At 41.2% G+C, this 21,034-nt stretch overlaps 1 protein-coding gene across 4 annotated transcripts in view; it reads left to right on the top strand.

The window, feature by feature from the left end:
* si:dkey-220o5.5 (actin filament-associated protein 1-like 1) overlaps positions 1–18,953 on the top strand; it is a 125,675-nt gene extending 106,722 nt beyond the window's left edge. For 3 of the 4 annotated variants that reach the window (XM_051652826.1, XM_051652825.1, XM_051652828.1), the window contains 7 exons: positions 800–1,014; positions 1,159–1,262; positions 1,548–1,668; positions 7,954–8,044; positions 13,608–13,777; positions 17,369–17,479; positions 17,855–18,952. In XM_051652826.1, coding sequence (XP_051508786.1) covers positions 800–1,014; positions 1,159–1,262; positions 1,548–1,668; positions 7,954–8,044; positions 13,608–13,777; positions 17,369–17,479; positions 17,855–17,881 — 839 coding nt within the window. In that variant the 3' untranslated portion in view covers positions 17,882–18,952. Of the gene's footprint in view, positions 1–799; positions 1,015–1,158; positions 1,263–1,547; positions 1,669–7,953; positions 8,045–13,607; positions 13,778–17,368; positions 17,480–17,854 lie in introns of all 4 variants that reach the window. The other variant, XM_051652827.1, reaches the window with a different exon arrangement.
* Positions 18,954–21,034: the final 2,081 nt, after the last annotated feature.

Here is a 21,034-nt window from a genome sequence, read left to right as displayed (position 1 = left end):
CAAAATGTTTGAGTGCTTTTTATAAGTCAAAGTGGCTCTAACCCACACCTCCAATCTCGTTTCATTAATTGGATGTCAGGTTGGCCAACTCCTGGCTGTAATTAGCTTTTTTTGTCGTCATTAGCCTAGATTTTACATACTTACCTACATACATTTTCCTACCTACACTGTGAATGTTTGAATGATGTATTCAATATGTACAAGAACAATACAATCATTTGTGCTTTATTAGTTAAAACAGATTGTGTTTGTTCATTATTGTAAGTTAGATGAAGATCAAACCAGATTTTAAAACAAATTTACACATAAATGCAGGTAATTCCAAAAGGTTCACATACTTTTTCTTGCCACTGTATATGGTACTCCAAGGTACTTCAAAAAATACCATGCTTGGTATTACCATAGTTCCATGTCCAAAAAAAAAACATGGTATTTCCATTGTGCCATGTCCATCATATCCTGGTATTACCATAGTACCGTGTCCAAGAAACGTGGCTTTACTTGTCTAAAAATGTATCATGGTAATACCATGAAACACATCTAAAAAAATTTCCACTCACAAAAAAGTACCCTCATAGTACAAAAATACAATGGTAGTACTATGTTTTTTAGACATGTATCTTGGTATTTTCAGTATGTGAGGGTACATTTGTCAGTGTGTTATTACCATGGGACCATGTCCAAAAACCATTGTAATACCATAGTACTTTTTTGCTAACGTACTGTCAAGCATTGGTCATGTGTATGAACATGTATATTATTCAGTTTACTCTCTTGTCTCTCTGTCTTCCCTCCTCAGCGGCCTTCCTGAATGTTCTGATGAACTGTCAGTGGCAGAGTCTGTGGTGTCGGGTGGACGACGGTGTTCTGAAGATGTGTCGGGACGAGGCGTCAGAGGAGACCCCTCAGTACACGGTTCAGCTAAGAGGGAGTGAGGTCCAACCCGGCCCGGATACAGCACATGCTTACCGCATTACCATCATACAGCATGGAGACCAGGTGGCTGTACTGGAGGTATGGTATTGGTCCATTGTATTGACTGATTTTAGATCAGCTTATCAAAGTCTTGGAACGTGAAACGTAAATAAGTTAAATGTCAGTTGTATTTTGGCTTCAACTGTTTTCAATGACAGTCAGTGTGAGTGTGTGTGTGTGCAGGCCAGTTGTGCAGATGATAAAGAACAGTGGGTTCAGCTCCTGCAAGATGGGAGTTCCACTGCAGCTGCTTCTCCAAATCAACACACCAGCCACGAGTCACTGAGGTACACACACGCAATTTTACTTACAGAGCATAGACTTCTATTGTTTTTATATAAAGCTAATTGAGCATGTCCCAAAATGTTTTGTGAAATTTAGCTCTCTTCTGGGGACAAAGTGTAGCTAAGTATGTACACACACACACACACACACACACACACACACACACACACACATGCAGCCTGCTGTCTATTTGCTGGCAGCATTCTATATGAACTAACCATGAATCACTGAAGTTGACTCACAGACACATACTCAAATTCTTTCCTCATCCTCTTTCCGTTCTTCAGTGGTCTGAAAAGCCGCAGGTTCCCCACCTCAAACATGTACATGGATGACCCCTTTCACCAACTCTGTGGTGCAGTCCACTCTCAGCCCATCTATTCAAACTCAACCATACTAGAACACATGGTACGTAGGGGGGGTGTTAAGAAGAGCATTAAAGAATGAATAGTGAATTGAGGCTGTGGCCTATACAACCAGATTGAAAACAAATGTTGATTGTGTGGTTTGGGCTGACAATTCAGTGTTGTTTACATTTTAGTTAAGTTAAAAGGGTCATGACACTTTTTTAATTTTATTTTTTTATAATTTTATTATCTTTCCTGAGGTCCACTGATAATGTTTCACACTGTGAATAAAGTTTTTTTGCACCGAAATAATCATTTTCCACCCTGTATCTGGCCCTCAGCTTCTTTAAACTTCAACATAAATGCATACTGTTATGATTGGCTAACCTCGTGCAGCCCTCAAATATAGCCATATTTGAAACTCAGTCGGAAGAGAATGAACCAGCTCCACAACATTATAAAACCAAATTTCAGGGTTTACACACAGCACACATCCAAAACCTTGCATCCTAATATATTAAACTGTTCACTCAAGTACAGCAGTGCTATAAACTATCAAACAGTCATGACATTTGAAATATTCATGAATGAAACTGTTTACTTACGGTTTTGCAATCGGTTCCAATAGTTTATTAACTGCCCCATCCTTCAATAACAGTTCCTTTGCAAAGCTTGAATTGTATTATGACTGGTTCACAAGCAATCCAGGCTGATATGAGCCGAAAAACGTCATAGTTACTTGTGTAACCTCACTCCCTGATGGAGGGAACGAGACGTTGTGTCGATGTAGTGACACTAGGGGTCACTCTTGGGAGCCCGAGACACCTCTGGTCTTTGATAAAAGACCAATGAAAATTGGCGAGTGGTATTTGCATGCCACTCCCCTGGACATACAGATATAAAAGGAGCTGGTATGCAACCACTCATTCAGGTTTTATGCTGAGGAGCCGAGACAAGGTCCGGCCATTTCAGCGGGTAGTTCAGCGTTGTGGCAGGAGGGACACAATGGCTCATTCCCTCCATCAGGGAACGGAGGTTACACAAGTAACCATGACATTCCCTATCTGTCACTCACTCGACGTTGTGTCGATGTAGTGACACTAGGGGTCCCTATACGAAACGCCACAACTGGCCGAACTGTGTTACGTGAACTGGCAGTGTGTGGCGGGCAGACCACTGTGTGCCTCGTAGCCAGCACACCAGGTCAACACGTAACCTCCCCCGACATAGTTATGAGTGACGAACGGCCCTTTGGGGACAAGTCGACTACCCAAAAGATAGAGACAGGCTAACCCAGTCGTGGCCTCTTTTCCCCTTCTTTTTTCCACTCCCTAAAAAAGAAGGGGGATTATCCGACTGAGCCGCCAGGTCTAGTCGGGGGGTGTCCCTCCCAAGGGGAAGACACCGCAGAGACCTCACCTCACCCAAGGGGGGGGGGGGTATTTAAGTGGAAAAATACGTCACATGGTCTTTCCGACCATGTGGAGAGTCTTCAAGGTAGATCCTACCCAACAGGGGAGGAGTTACTACAAACATGGAGACTGGGGCAGAGGGGCTCTGCCCAAGGAAGACGCAGTTTGCCAACAGGGAAACGAATTAGCGGAAGATATACATCGCATGGGGTTAGCCTTACAGGGAATCGCCACATGCGGAGCACCTACCCCAGAACAGGACTCTTAGTTAGCACGTGTACTGGGCCGGCAGCGAGTCTCTCCAAAAACTCGACTGCCACAGGGCTCGGAGGAAGTCAAACAGGGAACAAAGTTTGTGAACACTACTGGGAATTAATGGCGCACATCTTCATCTCAAAAGGATGTGGAAGGCGCTATGTGCAAGCGATACACCCGGCCAGCTATCCCGGGCTTATCCACTTGTATTGCGTGCCACTACCTGGGATGAAATCGGTTCCACCCGGAGGTTGTAGAACCTTGCAAAGGTGTTGGGTGTTGCCCAGCCTGCTGCTCTGCAAATGTCTGTTAGAGAGGCACCCCTGGCCAGGGCCCAGGAGGCCGCTACACCCCTGGTAGAATGGGCTCGTACCGGGGGCGGCATGTCCTGGGCGTGATATGCCATAGTTATGGCGTCAGTGAGCCAGTGGGCGACCCTTTGCTTGGAGACAGCGCTTCCTTTCCGCTGTGCACCAAAGCAGACAAAGAGCTGCTCAGAGATCCTAAAGCTCTGCGTGCGATCCAAATAGATGCGTAAAGCTTGCACCGGACACAGCAACAACAGGGCTGGGTCTGCCTCCTCCTGGGGCAGCGCTTGCAGGTTCACCACCTGGTCCCTAAAAGGGGTCGTGGGAACCTTGGGCACATAGCCCGGTCGGGCTTGTAGAGGGGGCCCTAGCCTGAGTGTTTATGTCTACCACCGCAGGTCTACCACCCGTCCAGGGGCCAGACATGGAGATTCCAGAGGTCTGGTCGCAGGTGCCAGATGGTGCCCTGTCCCTGAGAAAGAAGGTCCTTCCTCAGGGGAATTCGCCGGGGGGGGGGGGGCTGTCATGAGGAGCGTGAGGTCTGAGAACCATGTCTGGGTGGGCCAGTAGGGTGCTACCAGGATGACATGCTCCTCGTCCTCCCTGACGTTGCACAGGGTCTGTGCAAGTAGGCTCACTGGGGGAAACGCATATTTGCGCAGGCCAGGGGTCCAGCTGTGTGCCAGTGCATCTATGCTGAGGGGGGCCTCGGTCAGGGCGTACCAGAGCGGGCAGTCTGAGGATTCTTGGGAGGTGAACAGGTCCACCTTTGCCCGTCCGAATCGACTCCAAATCAGCTGGACCACCTGAGGGTGGAGTCTCCACTCTCCCCTGTGGGTAACCTGCCATGACAGCGCGTCCGTTGTAGTGTTGAGGTTGCCTGGGATGTGAGTGGCCCGCACCGACTTGAAGTGCTGCTGACTCCAGAGGAGGAGACGGCGGGCGAGTTGTGACATACAACGAGAGTGCAGACCGCCTTGGCGGTTGACATATGCTACCGTTGCTGTGTTGTCTGTCCGAACTAACACATGCTTGCCCTGGATTAACGGCCGAAACCTCCGCAGGGTGAGCAGAATTGACAACATCTCGAGGCAGTTGATGTGCCAATGCAGTCGCGGGCCCGTCCACAGGCCGGCGGCTGCGTGCCCGTTGCAAACAGCGCCCCAGCCCGTTTTGGAGGTGTCCATCATGACCACGACGCACCTGGAGACCAGTTCTAGGGGAACACCTGCCCGTAGAAATGAGAGGTCGGTCCAAGGGCTGAAAAGACGGTGACAGACCGGCGTGATGACCACGCGATGTGTCCCGTGGCACCATGCCCATCTCGGGACTCGAGTCTGAAGCCAGTGCTGAAGCGGTCTCATATGCATCAAACCAAGCGGGGTGGCTACCGCTGAGGATGCCATATGCCCCAGGAGCCTCTGAAAAAGTTTCAGTGGAACCGCTGTTTTCTGTTTGAACGCCTCCAAACAGGCCAGCACCGACTGGGCACACTCGTTCGTGAGGCGCGCTGTCAAAGAAACTGAGTCCAGCTCCAAACCGAGGAAAGAGATGCTCTGAACTGGGAGGAGCTTGCTCTTTTCCCAGTTGACCTGAAGCCCTAGTCGGCTGAGGTGTGAGAGCACCAAGTCCCTGTGTGCACACAACATGTCCCGAGAGTGAGCTAGGATTAGCTAGTCGTCGAGATAGTTGAGAATGCGAATGTCCACCTCCCTTAATGGGGCAAGGGCTGCCTCCGCGACCTTCGTGAAGACGCAAGGAGACAGGGACAGGCCGAAAGGGAGGACCTTGTACTGATACGCCTTACCCTCGAATGAAAAACTGCAGGAAGGGTCTGTGTCGAGGAAGGATCGAGACGTGGAAGTACGCGTCCTTCAGGTCTACCGCCGCGAACCAATCTTGATGCCGGACGCTCGCCAGAATGCGTTTTTGTGTCAGCATCTTGAACGGGAGCCTGTGTAAGGCCCGGTTCAGTACTCGCACGTCCAAGATTGGCCGCAACCCACTGCCTTTATTTGGTACAATGAAGTAGGGGCTGTAAAACCCCTTCTTCATCTCGGCCGGAGGGACAGGTTCTATTGTGCCCTTCCATAGGAGGGTAGCGATCTCCGCACGCAAGGTAGCAGCGTTTTCGTCCTTGACCAAGGTGAAGTGGATACCGCTGATCCTGGCGGGCGCCTGACGAACTGAATCGCGTAGCCGATTCGGACGGTCCGGATCAGCCATCGCGACAGATTGGAAAGCGCAAGCCACGCATCCAAGTTCTGCGCAAGGGGGACCAAGGGGACAACATCGTCAGACGTACCGGCAGGTGGGGCCTCGCGGCAGGGCGGAGCTCTAGGTGCCACACCACATCGTGGCCATGCTGAGTCTAGGGACATCAAAGCACTTACCTGGCTCCTTGTGACCACCCCCGGAACAGCCTGGGACGGGGGAGGAAGAGGCCTGTCCTCGTGACCCGTGGAGACTGCCACATCGGGGGTGGCTGTGTGCCACAGCTGGGTGCACAGGGGTGGGAAGACCACCGCTGGAGCGCCAATCCTGCAAGGAAAAACCCGTGGACGGTAGTCGTGATGATGACCGTGCACACCGGGTATGTGACACAGGGAGGAAGGAAACCGCTCTTTTGCTGAACTGTTGGGTACCGCAGCCACTTGGGCATGCGGCAAAATCAAACAAAAAGGCAACAAAAGATTTTCCACCTGGCCCTCCACCGGGGGATGGAGTGGTCTTCTTACCAGCTCCAGGTGAGTGGGTTTCGTCGTCCCTGGGTCGCCCGTCTCAGAGGCGCTTTGACGACCTCCGTGGGTTCTTAGAGGCCGACTGTGAGATGGGTGGCGTCTGCTTCCTGCGGTGGGCTCCACACCGGGGCAGGGCTGAAGGGGCGGGCTGAGGCGGAGTCGGTGCAGTCACCGCAGGGGGACGCCCTTGGCAACCAATCTGAATGAGTGGTTGCATACCAGCTCCTTTTATACCCATATGTCCGGGGGAGTGGCATGCAAATACCACTCGCCAATTTTCATTGGCCTTTTATCAAAGACCAGAGGTGTCTCGGGCTCCCAAGAGTGACCCCTAGTGTCACTACATCGACACAACGTCGAGTGAGTGACAGATAGGGAACCGCACATACATTGCCCAAAGTGCGATGAAACGACGTAAACGCAATATCATCCTACACTGAGGCGCACAATGCCGGAAACGCATCAAAATGGTCAGAGACATCCATCTAGTGCATGTTTACATACACCAACAAATAAAAATAGTGCAGATGGGTGCAAGAAGGAGTCCATGATGCGTTTGTGCTCAAAACAACAAGATGCAGGGCAGCTGAATGAAACAGAAGGGGGTCTCCTTTTTAGTTCTAACTTGAGTCTCTCTCGTTGTACAAAATGAGTGCCAGTGGGCGGGGCCAAGGCTACGATGATGTTTAGTAGGCGTTGATGTTTTTTTGTTGTAGAGGCGGTCATGAATTAATGCGCCGCTAGTGACGTTAGGAAGTCATAGAAGTATTGAACGAGGTTTTTTTGCAGCTTGGTTTTAATAAATGCTTTTATTGCACTGGGGATTAAGAGTTGAGTTCTGAAATTTACAGTATGTTCTTATAGTAGAAAGACCTCTTATATGTCAAAATATCAAGGAAAATTTGATTCCTTATGACCCCTTTAAAGTTACTAGAAATTACATTATAGTTGCTTTTTATGCATGTTTTGTGGTAAAGAAGCATTTAAAAAAAAAGTTTTGTGTTAAAGGACTGTTCGGGGTCAAACATGCCCCATAGACTTCCATTATAAGTGTACAACAATTTTTTTTTAACAATATGAGAGGCAAGTCAAAATTATTTTCTGTGATAATTAACAGCCTCCCATAGATGTTGGATTGTGTTTAATTGTGTTTAAAGTCAACATGACATGGCAGTTGCACCCCATTTTATTTCCACAATGTGATGTTTTTGTGATGAAGTGAAGTTTCAATGAAGAAAATTTAAGACTGTACTTTTCCATTTGAAATTGTTTGGATTATAAAGAGTCGTCTTTATATGACAAGTGGGGAGGTGCTGACAAGTGGGGAGGGGTTGAAAAATAATTGGGCTTGGTGATGTCAGGCAAAATGTAATTGTTTCAGAACCATTGGAATTATTACATTTCTGATTAAAGATGATGAAGGCAAACCGTTTTGTCTTTGGAATAACTTGCACAGATGAACTGTTTACAGTAAGACCTGAAAAGTGTTTTAAGAAAGTGAATAGCATCAATTTTGATTGTATGTGGACTTTATGGACATTTGTTGCACGTTCAGCCTATGAATGTATATTGCTACTCTCACAAACTAGCATTACTTCTAACTTATACAGCTGTTGCATCAATTTTTCAGTTTCAGAAACCCTACACTGGTGGAAATGGAGAATTGGTGTCAACCAAGGATTTTGCCAACTACAGCAATAATGAAATCTTCAGCGACCACAGTGAGTCAGTCATATTGCCTCAGTCCCTAATCCATAGTGGCACTTTTTTAAAGAAAGGAAACATAAAGTTTAAAATATACTGTACATTTATAGTTCTTTCTCATTTTATCTCTATCTGCTCTTAGTGCCTGGCCCTTGCTCACTTTGTGTCACCAACTTGGTCATAAAACTAATTTTAAAACTGCTTTTACTTTCATGGGAATCTTCTATCCATTCTAACCTCATTGCCTAAAGCAGTTCTACATCATCACATATAATCAGTCTTTACCAGCAAATGATTCTCTCATAAACATGTTTGAGTCATGAGAACACAGTAATGAGATTGCTCAGTAAAGTGACAGACACACAACTCCTGATCGTTGACTCCTCTATTTGTACCCATGTTTTACATCCTTACAATGCAAACAAAATGAATCAGTACTGATTCAATTCTCCCATCAGATCAAGATTATCAGTATCTAAGTGACGCAGACAACAAATTACAGTGTGTTTTTGTGTGTGTACTGCAAAAAGTCATTTTCTTTTAGAATCTTGAATTAAGTTTATTCTTCTTACCCCATTAGAAAATAGTTTTTTTTCCTGTTATGTATAAATGTCACAACAAAGAAAAAAAAGTTGCCCATGGCGTGCCCAAAATATATTTAATTCATGATATATTATCTGAAAACAAGTTATATCTTACAGAATTTTGTTTCTCAAGTGCCTTTATCTTTATTTAACCTCCTGAGACCTGAGCATTTTCCATTTCCCTTTTTGATTTGTAACTATTAGCACCTAATAAGCATGCAATAATAATAATAATAATAATAATAATTCTAGAGCAAATAGTTTTCCTAATAATTAATGTCCATATATGTGGACAGCAGGACTAAGTTTTGAAATGTTTAATAATACCAAGCTATAGAAAGTCAGATTTTTTAATCAAATTGTTCATTATGTTTCCAGGAGTGTTGATTATTCATGTTTTTGAGACGTTACAGACATTAAAACAGATTTTGTGTATAGCTGTTTTGGAACAATGTGTATTGGGAAAAGAGCAAATAAAAACTATACAAATAAAAAAAAAAAATGATTTGACTTTTGTTAAAAAAAAAAAAAAAAAAAATATATATATATATATATATATATATATATATATATATATATATATATATATATATATATATATACACTATATTGCCAAAAGTATTCGCTCATCTGCCTTTAGACGCATATGAACTTAAGTGACATCCCATTCTTAATCCATAGGGTTTAATATGACGTCGGCCCACTCTTTGCAGCTATAACAGCTTCAACTCTTCTGGGAAGGCTTTCCACAAGGTTTAGGAGTGTGTTTATGGGAATTTTTGACCATTCTTCCAGAAGCGCATTTGTGAGGTCAGACACTGATGTTGGACGAGAAGGCCTGGCTCGCAGACTTCACTCTAATTCATCCCAAAGGTGCTCTATCAGGTTGAGGTCAGGACTCTGTGCAGGCCAGTCAAGTTCTTCCACACCAAACTCGCTCATCCATGTCTTATGGACCTTGCTTTGTGCACTGGTGTGCAGTCATGTTGGAACAGGAAGGGGCCATCCCCAAACTGTTTCCACAAAGTTGGGAGCATGGAATTGTCCAAAATCTCTTGGTATGCTGAAACACTCAGAGTTCCTTTCACTGGAACTAAGGGGCCAAGCCCAGCTCCTGAAAAACAACCCCACACCATAATCCCCCCTCCACCAAACTTCACAGTTGGCACAATGCAGTCAGACAAGTACCATTCTCCTGGCAACCGCCAAACCCAGACTCGTCCATCATATTGCCAGATGGAGAAGCGTGATTCGTCACTCCAGGGAACGTGTCTCCACTGCTCTAGAGTCCAGTGGCGGCGTGCTTTACACCACTGCATCTGACGCTTTGCATTGCACTTGGTGATGTATGGCTTGGATGCAGCTGCTCGGCCATGGAAACCCATTCCATGAAGCTCTCTACACACTCTTCTTGAGCTAATCTGAAGGCCACATGAACTTTGGAGGCCTGTAGCGATTGACTCTGCAGAAATTTGGCGACCTCTGCGCACTATGCGCCTCAGCATCCGCTGACCCCACTCTGTCATTTTACGTGGCCTACCACTTCGTGGATGAGTTGCTGTCATTCCCAATCGCTTCCACTTTGTTATAATACCACTGACAGTTGACTGTGGAATATTTAGTAGCGAGGATATTTCACGACAGGACTTGTTGCACAGGTGGCATCCTATCACAGTACCACGCTGGAATTCACTCCTGAGAGCGGCCCATTCTTTCACAAATGTTTGTAGAAGCAGTCTGCATGCCTAGGTGCTTCATTTTATACACCTGTGGCCATGGAAGTGATTGGAACACCTGAATTCAATTATTTGGATGGGTGAGCGAATACTTTTGGCAATATAGTGTATATATATATATATATATATATATATATATATATATATATATATATATATATTTTTTTTTTTTTTTTTTTTTTTTTTTTACTTTGGCAACAAAATCTCAATGTTCTCTCTTTGCACTGTCAAACAAACAAGTGATAGCCAGTGCTGAAGCATTTTACCAATCAGAAATGAGCATAATTAATTCTGAAACAGGTAATGGCCAGCTTCGTCCAATCACTGCCAACCATGTTAAAATAAAATTATACATTATAAATTCTGAATCTATGTACTGATGACCATTGTCCCATGTCTGCCAAACATGTTGAGTGTTCCAAACATCATCCTGCATCCTGAAACTGAACTTTTGATAGGAAGTTTGGATTGAATACACTTAGATGCATAGAAAGCTATAGGATGCTCCCTTGCTCCCTATTTAGTGAATGACTTAACCTCCAGTGTGCTGTCTATCTGCACTGGTCTCAGAACAGTTCGAAATGCACCTTATTTTCATCCTAACTCCATATAAAGCCTCTAAAAGCAACATATATTTACACAATGTGAAAATGCACAGTAAATATAGGATTTCTAATGAAAACCTTGTGCTATTGTACACATTAGTGTACATTGTGTTTAGCAGTGTGGCGTTTCATTATAAATAGCTAACATTTTAAAAATGGCATATCGAATTAAACTAGAGACTCCCCAGCAAACGGGACATCCCCCGGACGTTGCGAACATCCACTTAGGTCCGCATTTGGTCCGCTTTGTAACGTTCACTGGCGGACTTCCGAGGACATTCCGTCTGGGCCAGAGTATGCGTCCGTCCCTATATCGTCCCTCATCTGACATTTCCATAACAACACTTGCAAAATCCATTCACCCATGTGTTCCCTTTTATCATCAGACCTGACACCTTGCAACTCAGACAAAGGAAAAATGTAACTAAAATATAAACCCATATTGGATTTAACCATAAGGAATGTGGATATTCCTTACCCAGCTAACAAAAAAGGTCCTCAGAACGTCCCCTAAATGGCCTCTGTGAACGTCCCCTAAACGTTCAGAATGGATGTCCTGTGAACATCCCCTTGAACGTCCGGAGGACGGCAAGAGGACCCTACACATGGACGTTCGTGGGACGTTCGTAGAGGCCATTTAGGGGATGTTCTGTGGACCTTTTTTTGTTAGCTGGGTCTAATCTTTTGACTCAAACAGGTTTCAATGTAAACACTTAATTAATTTTCTTAACAGATGTAGTTTTGTTGGCGTTTCTCCCAAAGACAAACTCCACTGTGATCAGCGCCATGTTGTTTTGTCACATGACTCCATACGTCAAAAGTTTAACCCTTTACTGACAGCACAGAGTCTCCTGAACTGAGATCAGTCAGTTTAAATGAAATTAAATTATGCGTTGCATAGAGCGATTTGGAAGCGGAGTTGCACGAGGTTATTTGTACTAGGAAAAAAGACAATAATACTGATTAAAGAAATTATTTTTTGCAGTGTGAGAGGGAAAGAAACCTCATTTGCAATACCAATTCACTGAGATAAAGAGTTTGGCCAAGCACAGGCCCATTTTCCCACTTATGCACAAAACATAAGATTAAGACAAATATATGGCTTTCTCAACCCATTACCCCATCTTAACATAATTCTGGGGCAAATGCCTGACAATTCAGAGGCATCTGCTTTTAATTTAGACAGTGCTAAATAATTATATGGTGGCTGATGTTGTTGCTTGAAGCACAAGTTTCCATGCTCTTGGTTCATGGGATTTGCATAAGGTTCCAGAGCATCATTTTGTGCAGACTGAAAACTATTTGTTGCATGTTTCATTTGCTTAATGAGGTCACTGTGAGCTAAATGATACTTATAATGGTACATTAACAGGGAACGTTCAAGATGCTTCGATCAAAACAGTACGAGATGTCAAGTGCGAGACTGAGATTGCGGAAGGATTATTTCATTTGGGGAGAGGTTTTCCATATTCTTGTGTAGAAGTGGCCCGTCTCTGCTAAGTGATCTCTGTTTTGAGAAGCAGGAAATGTTCACGGAACACTGATGTCACTTGATGTCACAAACAAACAGTCCTTGAAATGGTCTATAGGAAGTTGTTTTGTTTGGTAGTGACCTCAGTGTGGGCGGCGCTTCACTGAATATTCACAATGGACAAGGATTTCATTTTAGCGGCGTGTTTCTTTTTAACTTCTCACAGAGTTTTAAAAGAAGCATTAAAAAGAGGCTGCTTGGCAATTAGTTTTTTGCTGGTTTCACATGCGCTCAGTATCTGTCCACTCCTTTTTTGCCCACAGAATTTGGCAGTGTGAAGGTAAATGCGACCGCACCTTTAGTCCCCATTCATTTTAATAACATGGAAAAATAATGACCAGTACCATTCTTCTCTTTTTGTGTTCCACAGAAGAAAGAAAGTCATATGGGTTTGGAATTATTTTATTTTTGGCTGAACTAATATTTAACTACCAGTTTAGTTACTTTAATTTGGGAAAGTGTTTTTGTAGAAAAAAATGCAATGCACTGAACAAATGAACAGTTTGTAAAAGACATCAGTGTATGAGGGTGTGTTTTATAGTGTTGTGTGTGTTATAGAGCATGTGAGGTGAGGTTTAAGACTCGTTGTGTTTCTGGAAAGGAGGGAACACTCTTCCACGCTTCCATTTTGGAAGACATCCACGGCGGCTAGTCCTTTTTTTTCACTCTCTCTCATGGTTGTGGTTGCACACACACACACAAATCCTTTTAAGATTCTTCAGTCGAAACCATGAGAATATCATGTTTTCATTTTAAACCCAACTTTCCAGTGCATGCTCTTCTCATGGAGGAGATTAAGTGAGGGTGAAAAGTAGAAAAGTGAAGGGTATAAACTTACTCAAAACCATAAAGAACTCGGAAAAATAGGGTTTGTGTGTGGAGGGTCATATTATCATACTAGTATATGACCATACTACTTTTAATATTTCTGCAGTTTATAGTATGCATACTGTGCATACTTTAAAATGCACATTGTCTGTATGCTAGTATCCTACAATGCAATGTGCTCAGCTTGACCTGCAATTTTTAACATCTTTTTCTTGATTCACTATCTTAAGTGGGCTGCTTAAGTGCTGACTGAGAAATTAAAGATATCATAAAACTGTGTGTGTTTATGGTTTTAGGTACAAAAGTGTTTGAGATCGAGAGGAGTGTGCAAAAACTGGACCTGACACGAAAGAGACATGTGCAGTTGCGAGCAGGGTCAGAGGTCAACCTTGTCAGTGTGGGGACAAAGCCAGCTAAACAAAATTCCTTCAGACGGTCTCTTGCTTTCTGCACCGAACGAGCACAGGTAACAGCACTCCATCATACAGTCACAAACTGACTTTTAAAATACTGATATCTCCCTTGTGGTAAAAAAAAAAAAAAAAAAAGTGGTGGTACCATAGTATAGTGATAATACAATGGCGTTTTGATATAGACCAAGGTACTGAGAGATTACCATATTTGTATACCATGGTATTATCACTATGGTGGTTGGTGTTAAACACACACATGGTATTACTATGGTACATTTTTAAGTGATGATTCGAGCAGTTTAAAAAAGTGTCACTTTAAGTGGTTTTATTGTTACACTGCCACCTGTTGTTTGCATTATGTAACTGTTGCACAGAGCAATAATTACCACCAGAAACTGATTAGCCACAGACATTAGACAAAGATGTGTTCATTTGGTTTTCTGGGCCATAGGAATTTATTTAAAGTATTAGATCATCCAGCATTAATATTGTAAATTTTTTTATGTAAGAAAAAAAGATTTTTGAATGGTCTTGTTTGGTGCTTTATTTGGTTGTCGCTGCTGTTTCAGTAATTACAGTGGGTTGATTTAGGGGCCGCTTCCTCCCAAAGGAGTAGAAAATAAGTTTAGAAAAAAAGCTGCTGTTCCCTCCATTACAAACTGCTCCACCAAGCAACGATGAATGGGCTTACTGAAGAACTCAACTGTTTAGACCATATTAGAAAAAGACAATGATGTTCACTCTTGTTTGAATCATTTAGGATAGTTCACTTTATTCAAGCAAGCCCTATACAAGGAAATGTAGTAAAAGAGATTAGTTGACCCAAAAATCAAAATTCTCTCATTTACTCACCATCATGCCGTCCCAGATGTATATGAATTTCTTTCATCTGCTGAACACAAATGAAGATTTTTAGAAGAATATCTCAGCTCTGTAGGTCCATACAATGCAAGTGAATGGTGGCCAGAACTTTGAAGCTCCAAAAAGCACATAAAGGCAGAATAAAAGTAATCCATAACGCTTCAATGGTTAAATCAGTGTCTGGAGAAGCGATATGATAGGTGTGGGGGAGAAACAGATCAATATTTAAGTCCTTTTTTACTTTAAATCTCCACTATGACCAGCCCTCCTATGTGCGGTCACGAGAGGAACGAGTTCTACTTCTGTTCTTTTGGCGATTCGCATTCTTCGTGCATACCGCCACTGTGGTGATGGGGGCGTGGCCGAGCGACGTCTATGGAGAGCGAGGCCACGAGAGGAAGAACAGTAAAGATTGACACCCTTGGGAAATTATCTCTAACAGCTGTTTGTGTTTGCAGTGAGAGCTGATAGGGATATAAAAGAGCAGTCCAGTCCGCCAGAGGAGAGAGAGAGAGAGACGCACAAAGCTGTGTGTGTGCATGTTGTGCTGAAAAGCAAACAGTGATGAAAATACTGAAAAGTGTGTAGAAATAAAGACTCACTTGGATTGTCTATCTGGCTCCCGCTTCCTCCTTTACAAGAGAGCTAAGAACCTGTCACAGCCACCTACTGGGCAGGGAGGAGAAAAAAAAGAGAGGGATAAAGCAAAGGAAAATAATAAATAAATCATATTTGCACAACAGGCCAGTAGATGGAGATATGCACGAAAATTTCGAATTGACAAAAAAACAGAAAAATAACTTTCTTGAACGCACATAAATGGAAAGTGGAGATTTATAGCAAAAACTGACTTAAATATTGATCTGTTTCTCACCGACACCTATCATATCACATCTGAAGACATAGATTCAACCATTGGAGTCATATGGATTACTTTTATGCTGCCTTTATGTGCTTTTTGGACCTTCAAAGTTCTGGCCACCATTCACTTACAGTTGTGTTCAAAAGTTTGCATACCCTGGCAGAAGTTGTGAAATTTTGGCATTGATTTTGAAAATATGACTGATTATGCAAAAAAATGTCTTTTCATGTCTTTTATTTAAGGATAGTGATCATATGAAGCCATTTATTATCACATAGTTGTTTGGCTCCTTTTTAAATCATAATGATAACAGAAATCACCCAAATGGCCCTGATCAAAAGTTTACATACCCTTGAATGTTTGGCCTTGTTACAGACACACAAGGTGACACACACAGGTTTAAATGGCAATTAAAGGTTAATTTCCCACACCTGTGACTTTTTAAATTGCAATTAGTGTCTGTGTATTAATAGTCTATGAGTTTGTTAGCTCTCACGTGGATGCACCGATCAGGCTAGATACTGAGCCACGGGGAGCAGAAAAGAACTGTCAAAAGACCTGCATAACAAGGTAATGGAACTTTATAAAGATGGAAAAGGATATAAAAAGATATCCAAATCCTTGAAAATGCCAGTCAGTACTGTTCAATCACTTATTAAAAAGTGGAAAATTCGGGGATCTCTTGATACCAAGCCAAGGTCAGGTAGACCAAGAAAGATTTCAGCCACAACTGCTAGAAGAATTGTTTGGGATACAAAGAAAAACCCACAGGTAACCTCAGGAGAAATACAGGCTGCTCTGGAAAAAGATGGTGTGGTTGTTTCAAGGAGCACAATACTTGTTGACCCCTCTCCAAACATTGCGCATATGGTTGTGACCATAAAGCTCTATTTTGGTCTCGTCATTCCAAATTACAGTGTACCAGTAGCTGTGAGGCATCTCAAGGTGTTGTCGAACATATTGTAACCGGGCTTTTTTGTGGCATTGGCTTCTTTCTGGCAACTCGACCATGCAGCTCATTTTTGTTCAAGTATCCTTGTACCTTGAAACAACCACACCGTCTTTTTCCAGAGCAGCCTGTATTTCTCCTGAGGTTACCTGTGGGTTTCTCTTTGCATCCTGAACAATTCTTCTGGCAGTTGTGGCTGAAATCTTTCTTGGTCTACCTGACCTTGGCTTGGTATCGAGATCCCTGAATTTTCCGCTTCTTAATAAGTGATTGAACAGTACTGACTGGCATTTTCAAGGCTTTGGATATCTTTTTATATCCTTTTCCATCTTTATAACGCTCCATTACCTTGTTACGCAGGTCTTTTGACAGTTCTTTTCTGCTCCCCATGGCTCAGTATCTAGCCTGCTCAGTGCATCCACGTGAGAGCTAACAAACTCATTGACTATTAATACACAGACACCAATTGCAATTTAAAAAGCCACAGGTGTGGGAAATTAACCTTTAATTACCATTTAAACCTGTGTGTGTCACCTTGTGTGTCTGTAACAAGGCCAAACATTCAAGGGTATGTAAACTTTTGATCAGGGCCATTTGGGTGATTTCTGTTATCATTATGATTTAAAAGGAGCCAAACAACTATGTGATGATAAATGCTTCATATGATCACTATCCTTAAATAAAAGACAGTTTTTTTGCATGATCAGTCATATTTTCAAAATTAATGCCAAAATTTCACAATTTCTGCCAGGGTATGCAAACATTTGAGCACAACTGTACATTATAAGGACCTACAGAGCTGAGATATTCTTCTAAAAAGCTTTTGTGTTTTCTTCAGATGAAAGAAAGTCATACACATCTGGGGTGGCATGAGGGTAAGTAAATGATGAGAGAATGTTCATTTTTGGGTGAACTTTCCCTTTAACACAAAGTGTTTAGCACTCACCCACTCTATTCTTTCTCTCTTTAAAGGGAGGGTTCCTGACCCCATTCTTAAGAAGAAATTCTTCAGCAAAAAATACCTTAAAGAATGCTCCATCTGCCCTGTTTATTGAGCATGGCAGGGTCTTTCAAAGGAGGAAGGTAAGATTCCTTCAATGTGAGCATACTTACTGTATGTCAGTAACTTCCACATGAATTTGACACATTGAATTCTGCCTACCTAGACATTTTAGGCATAATAGACATGCTCCAGACTGTTCCAAACAGTAAGCAAAGTAAGATGCCTTATAAGTTACCTTGTTTTAGCCCAATTTTGGCCTATAGCAGCATCACATTTCAGTTAATCCTTTTCTAAGGATGCTACTATGTAGACAATAAGATGTTTTCAGGAAAGCCTTCACAAGACTAATGATTAACTTAACAAGAGCCATAACTGACATGATCAAGCCTGAGACTTAATTCCCTTTGGTAAATGTCAATATGATCCTTAACCTTGTTCTCTGTTTGTCTTTGTAGGAGTGTGAAACCAAAGCATCAGGCTGACATCGAGAGACTTCTCTTACACATTTCTCTCACATTGTCAGTATATTATTGCACTGAATATAATATTATTTCCAAGCATGTTGATCGTGCAGTGGTTTGGATATTTGAAGTTTGTTCCTCTCTTTTTGGGGTACTTGGTACTATCAGGATAATATATACTGATTACAAGACTTCTTTAGAACAATAAACAAACTTTAATCTGCCAACACAGAGCATTGCAAGATTGTCAGGGTGCATTTGTTGTAAATGTCTAATGAGATGTTACTGATGTACATTTCTTTGAAAAATAAGTTTTACTCCAACATTTCAGGTATCCTGTAGAATAACTCATGTTGCATTTGAATAAAGTGGAGATTTTTACTTTTTAACAAAGTCTATCATCAAAGCACAGTATTTATCCCTATGTAAATCACTTATGTGACTTTGCACTGTTTTGAACTAGACCTAAACTGTGTTTGCGTTTTTTGTTTTACGAAGTCATTGCCACAGTCAGGAATCGTCAGTGTGAAGATCAGGATGTGCTTATAGCCAGTTGATTATTCAAGAGTAATTACCTCTTTCTTTTTTTATTTTCACTAGACTCACAAATCTGTGGTAATTTATCAGCATTTTTACTCTGTATAATACCAGTGCACATGCAGTATTTTATCTGTTTGAGCTTTCTTAATAATGTGCCTTAACCATGTTTTTTATCTCTGTTTTTTATGCTCTTGAATGAAGCATTGATTTTTCTTTACAGCTGAAGAGATTTTGCTGGTAATGATCCCACTTTAGGGGTGTCATTTTGTATAGTTTGCTTGTTTGGTTAAAACAGGATGGCCTAATGTTGCTGTACAAAAAGATATCTGTGGTAAAGGAAAAACACCAATGATGCAAATATTTGTATTTGTACTATAAATAAAACAATGCTGGATAAAGCATCATTTTTGCAATTGTCATTTTCTATATATCCTGATTTCCTTTTCTGGCTGTGATTCCTTTTGATAGATTACATAATTTCCTAGAATAGAATGAAACAGTTAGTACAATGTTTACAAAACCCATTGTTGTATAAATGAATCATTATTTATGTAAAAAAGCAAGAAGTCTTAATAAAATTGACATGTGCATGAAATATGTGTGTCAGTCCTATAAATAAATGGAATGGAATAAATGTTCCATAAAAAAATGTAATAAGAATACAAATAGCAAAATTATTTTACAGTAAAATATAGTCAATATAACCCAAGAATGAAAATTCTCTCATCATTTACTCACCCTCATGCCATCCCAGATGTTTATGACTTTTTCTTTTGCTGAACACAAATGAAGATTTTTAGAAGAATATTTCAGCTCTGTAGGTCCATACAATGTAAGTGAATGGTGTCCAGAACTTTGAAGGTCCAAAAAGCACATAAAGGCAGCATAAAAGTAATCCATACGACTCCAGTGTTTAAATTCATATCTTAAGAAGTGATATGATAGGTGTGGGTGAGAAACAGATCAACATTTAAGTCCATTTTTTACTATAAATCTCCACTTTCACTTCCACATTCTTCTTTTGTTTTTGTCGATTCGCATTCTTCCTGCAATAAAAGGACTTGAGCATTTGAGAGATGTTCTGTTGTTAAAGCAATTACATTAGTGGAATCAGTGACCAGGGTTGGGGAGTAACGAAATACATGTAACGGGATTACATATTTAAAATACAAACTATAAGTAACTGTATTCCACTACAGTTACAATTTAAATCATTGGTAATTAGAATACAGTTACATTCAAAAAGTATTTTGATTACTGAAGAGATTACTTTGAATTTTATTGTCATTTGTTTCATTTAATATTTAGTCCTTTCAGATGGAAAACATTTATACATATAAATAATGCGATCCAAAGAGTGTTTGAACAGAGTGAAACACTTTCTTATGATGTGTTACATTCATACGAGCAGACAGAGAAGTAAGTTTGAAGTAAGTTTGGAGCAGAAGAAATAGAAATACACTTTGTGTAAATTGTCAGCTTTACACTAAGCTAAAATGCTATTTCTAGCCATTTTACATGCACGTTATCAGGCACAATCATATTTTTTTATCAAGAAAATTCACGTTGGATAATAATTTCTTTTTTTTCTAGTAACAAATTTGATATTAGGGCAAAAATCTTATTCTTGATAATTTTTGTATTGTTTTCCTGTATAAATATATAAAAAAAATCCTTAAAACAAGATCAGTTTGATTTATCTTGTTTTAGAAACATCACTGTATAAGATATTTAGGTTTTTCAGAGAATGTATTTTTAACATGTGTATTTTGTCTAACTGTACTGGCAGAGTTTTTATAGTCAAAACAAGTGAAAAAATCGACCAGTGCTGAAGAAGTAATCCAAAGTATTTAGAATACGTTACTGACCTTGAGTAATCTAACGGAATACGTTACAAAGTACATTTTACAGCATGTATTCTGTAATCTGTAGTGGAATACATTTCAAAAGTAACCCTCCCAAACCTGTCAGTGACGTGCACAGACCTTAGCAGGGACAGGGGTGGAAGGATTAAAAAGGGCACTGATTTTTTTTTATTTTTTTTATCATTATTATTATTTTTTATTTTTTTTATTTTTTTTTATAAGTAGTAATTATAAATACTTAATTTCTTTGCTTTTTGAGTACTTAACCATTTTCTTATTTATAGTTATTATATAATATTATATTTCTCATTTTTATATATATATATACACACTACCGGTCAAAAGTTTTGAAACACTTTGTTGTTGAAAACACCAAGCACAATGGTGCCAAAAACCAAAAACATCCAGTGAGCAGAAGTTCTTTGGATGACAATGCCTTGTTGATGAGAGAGGTCCAGACTGGAGAATGGCCAGACTGGTTTGAATTGACAAAGTCTACGGTAACTCAGATAACCACTCTGTACAATTGTGGTGAGAAGAATATCATCTCAGAATGCTATTCTGAGATGCGGGTTGGCGCTGTTTTGGTGGCACGAGGGGGACCTACACAATATTAGGCAGGTGGTTTTAATGTTGTGGCTGATCGGTGTATATATATATATATATAGAACATAATTTTTTCCATTTTTCCTTTATCACAAATAATAGCCTATTCTGTTATATTTCTCACAAAAAGCACCATGGTAATACACTTGTTTATTTTTATTTT

Source organism: Myxocyprinus asiaticus, chromosome 24 (assembly GCF_019703515.2).
Source record: "Myxocyprinus asiaticus isolate MX2 ecotype Aquarium Trade chromosome 24, UBuf_Myxa_2, whole genome shotgun sequence".
NCBI classification, from domain to species: Eukaryota; Metazoa; Chordata; class Actinopteri; order Cypriniformes; family Catostomidae; genus Myxocyprinus; species Myxocyprinus asiaticus.
The sequence above is the reverse complement of the archived record's forward strand: the minus strand, read 5'-3'. Positions and strand labels throughout refer to the sequence as shown.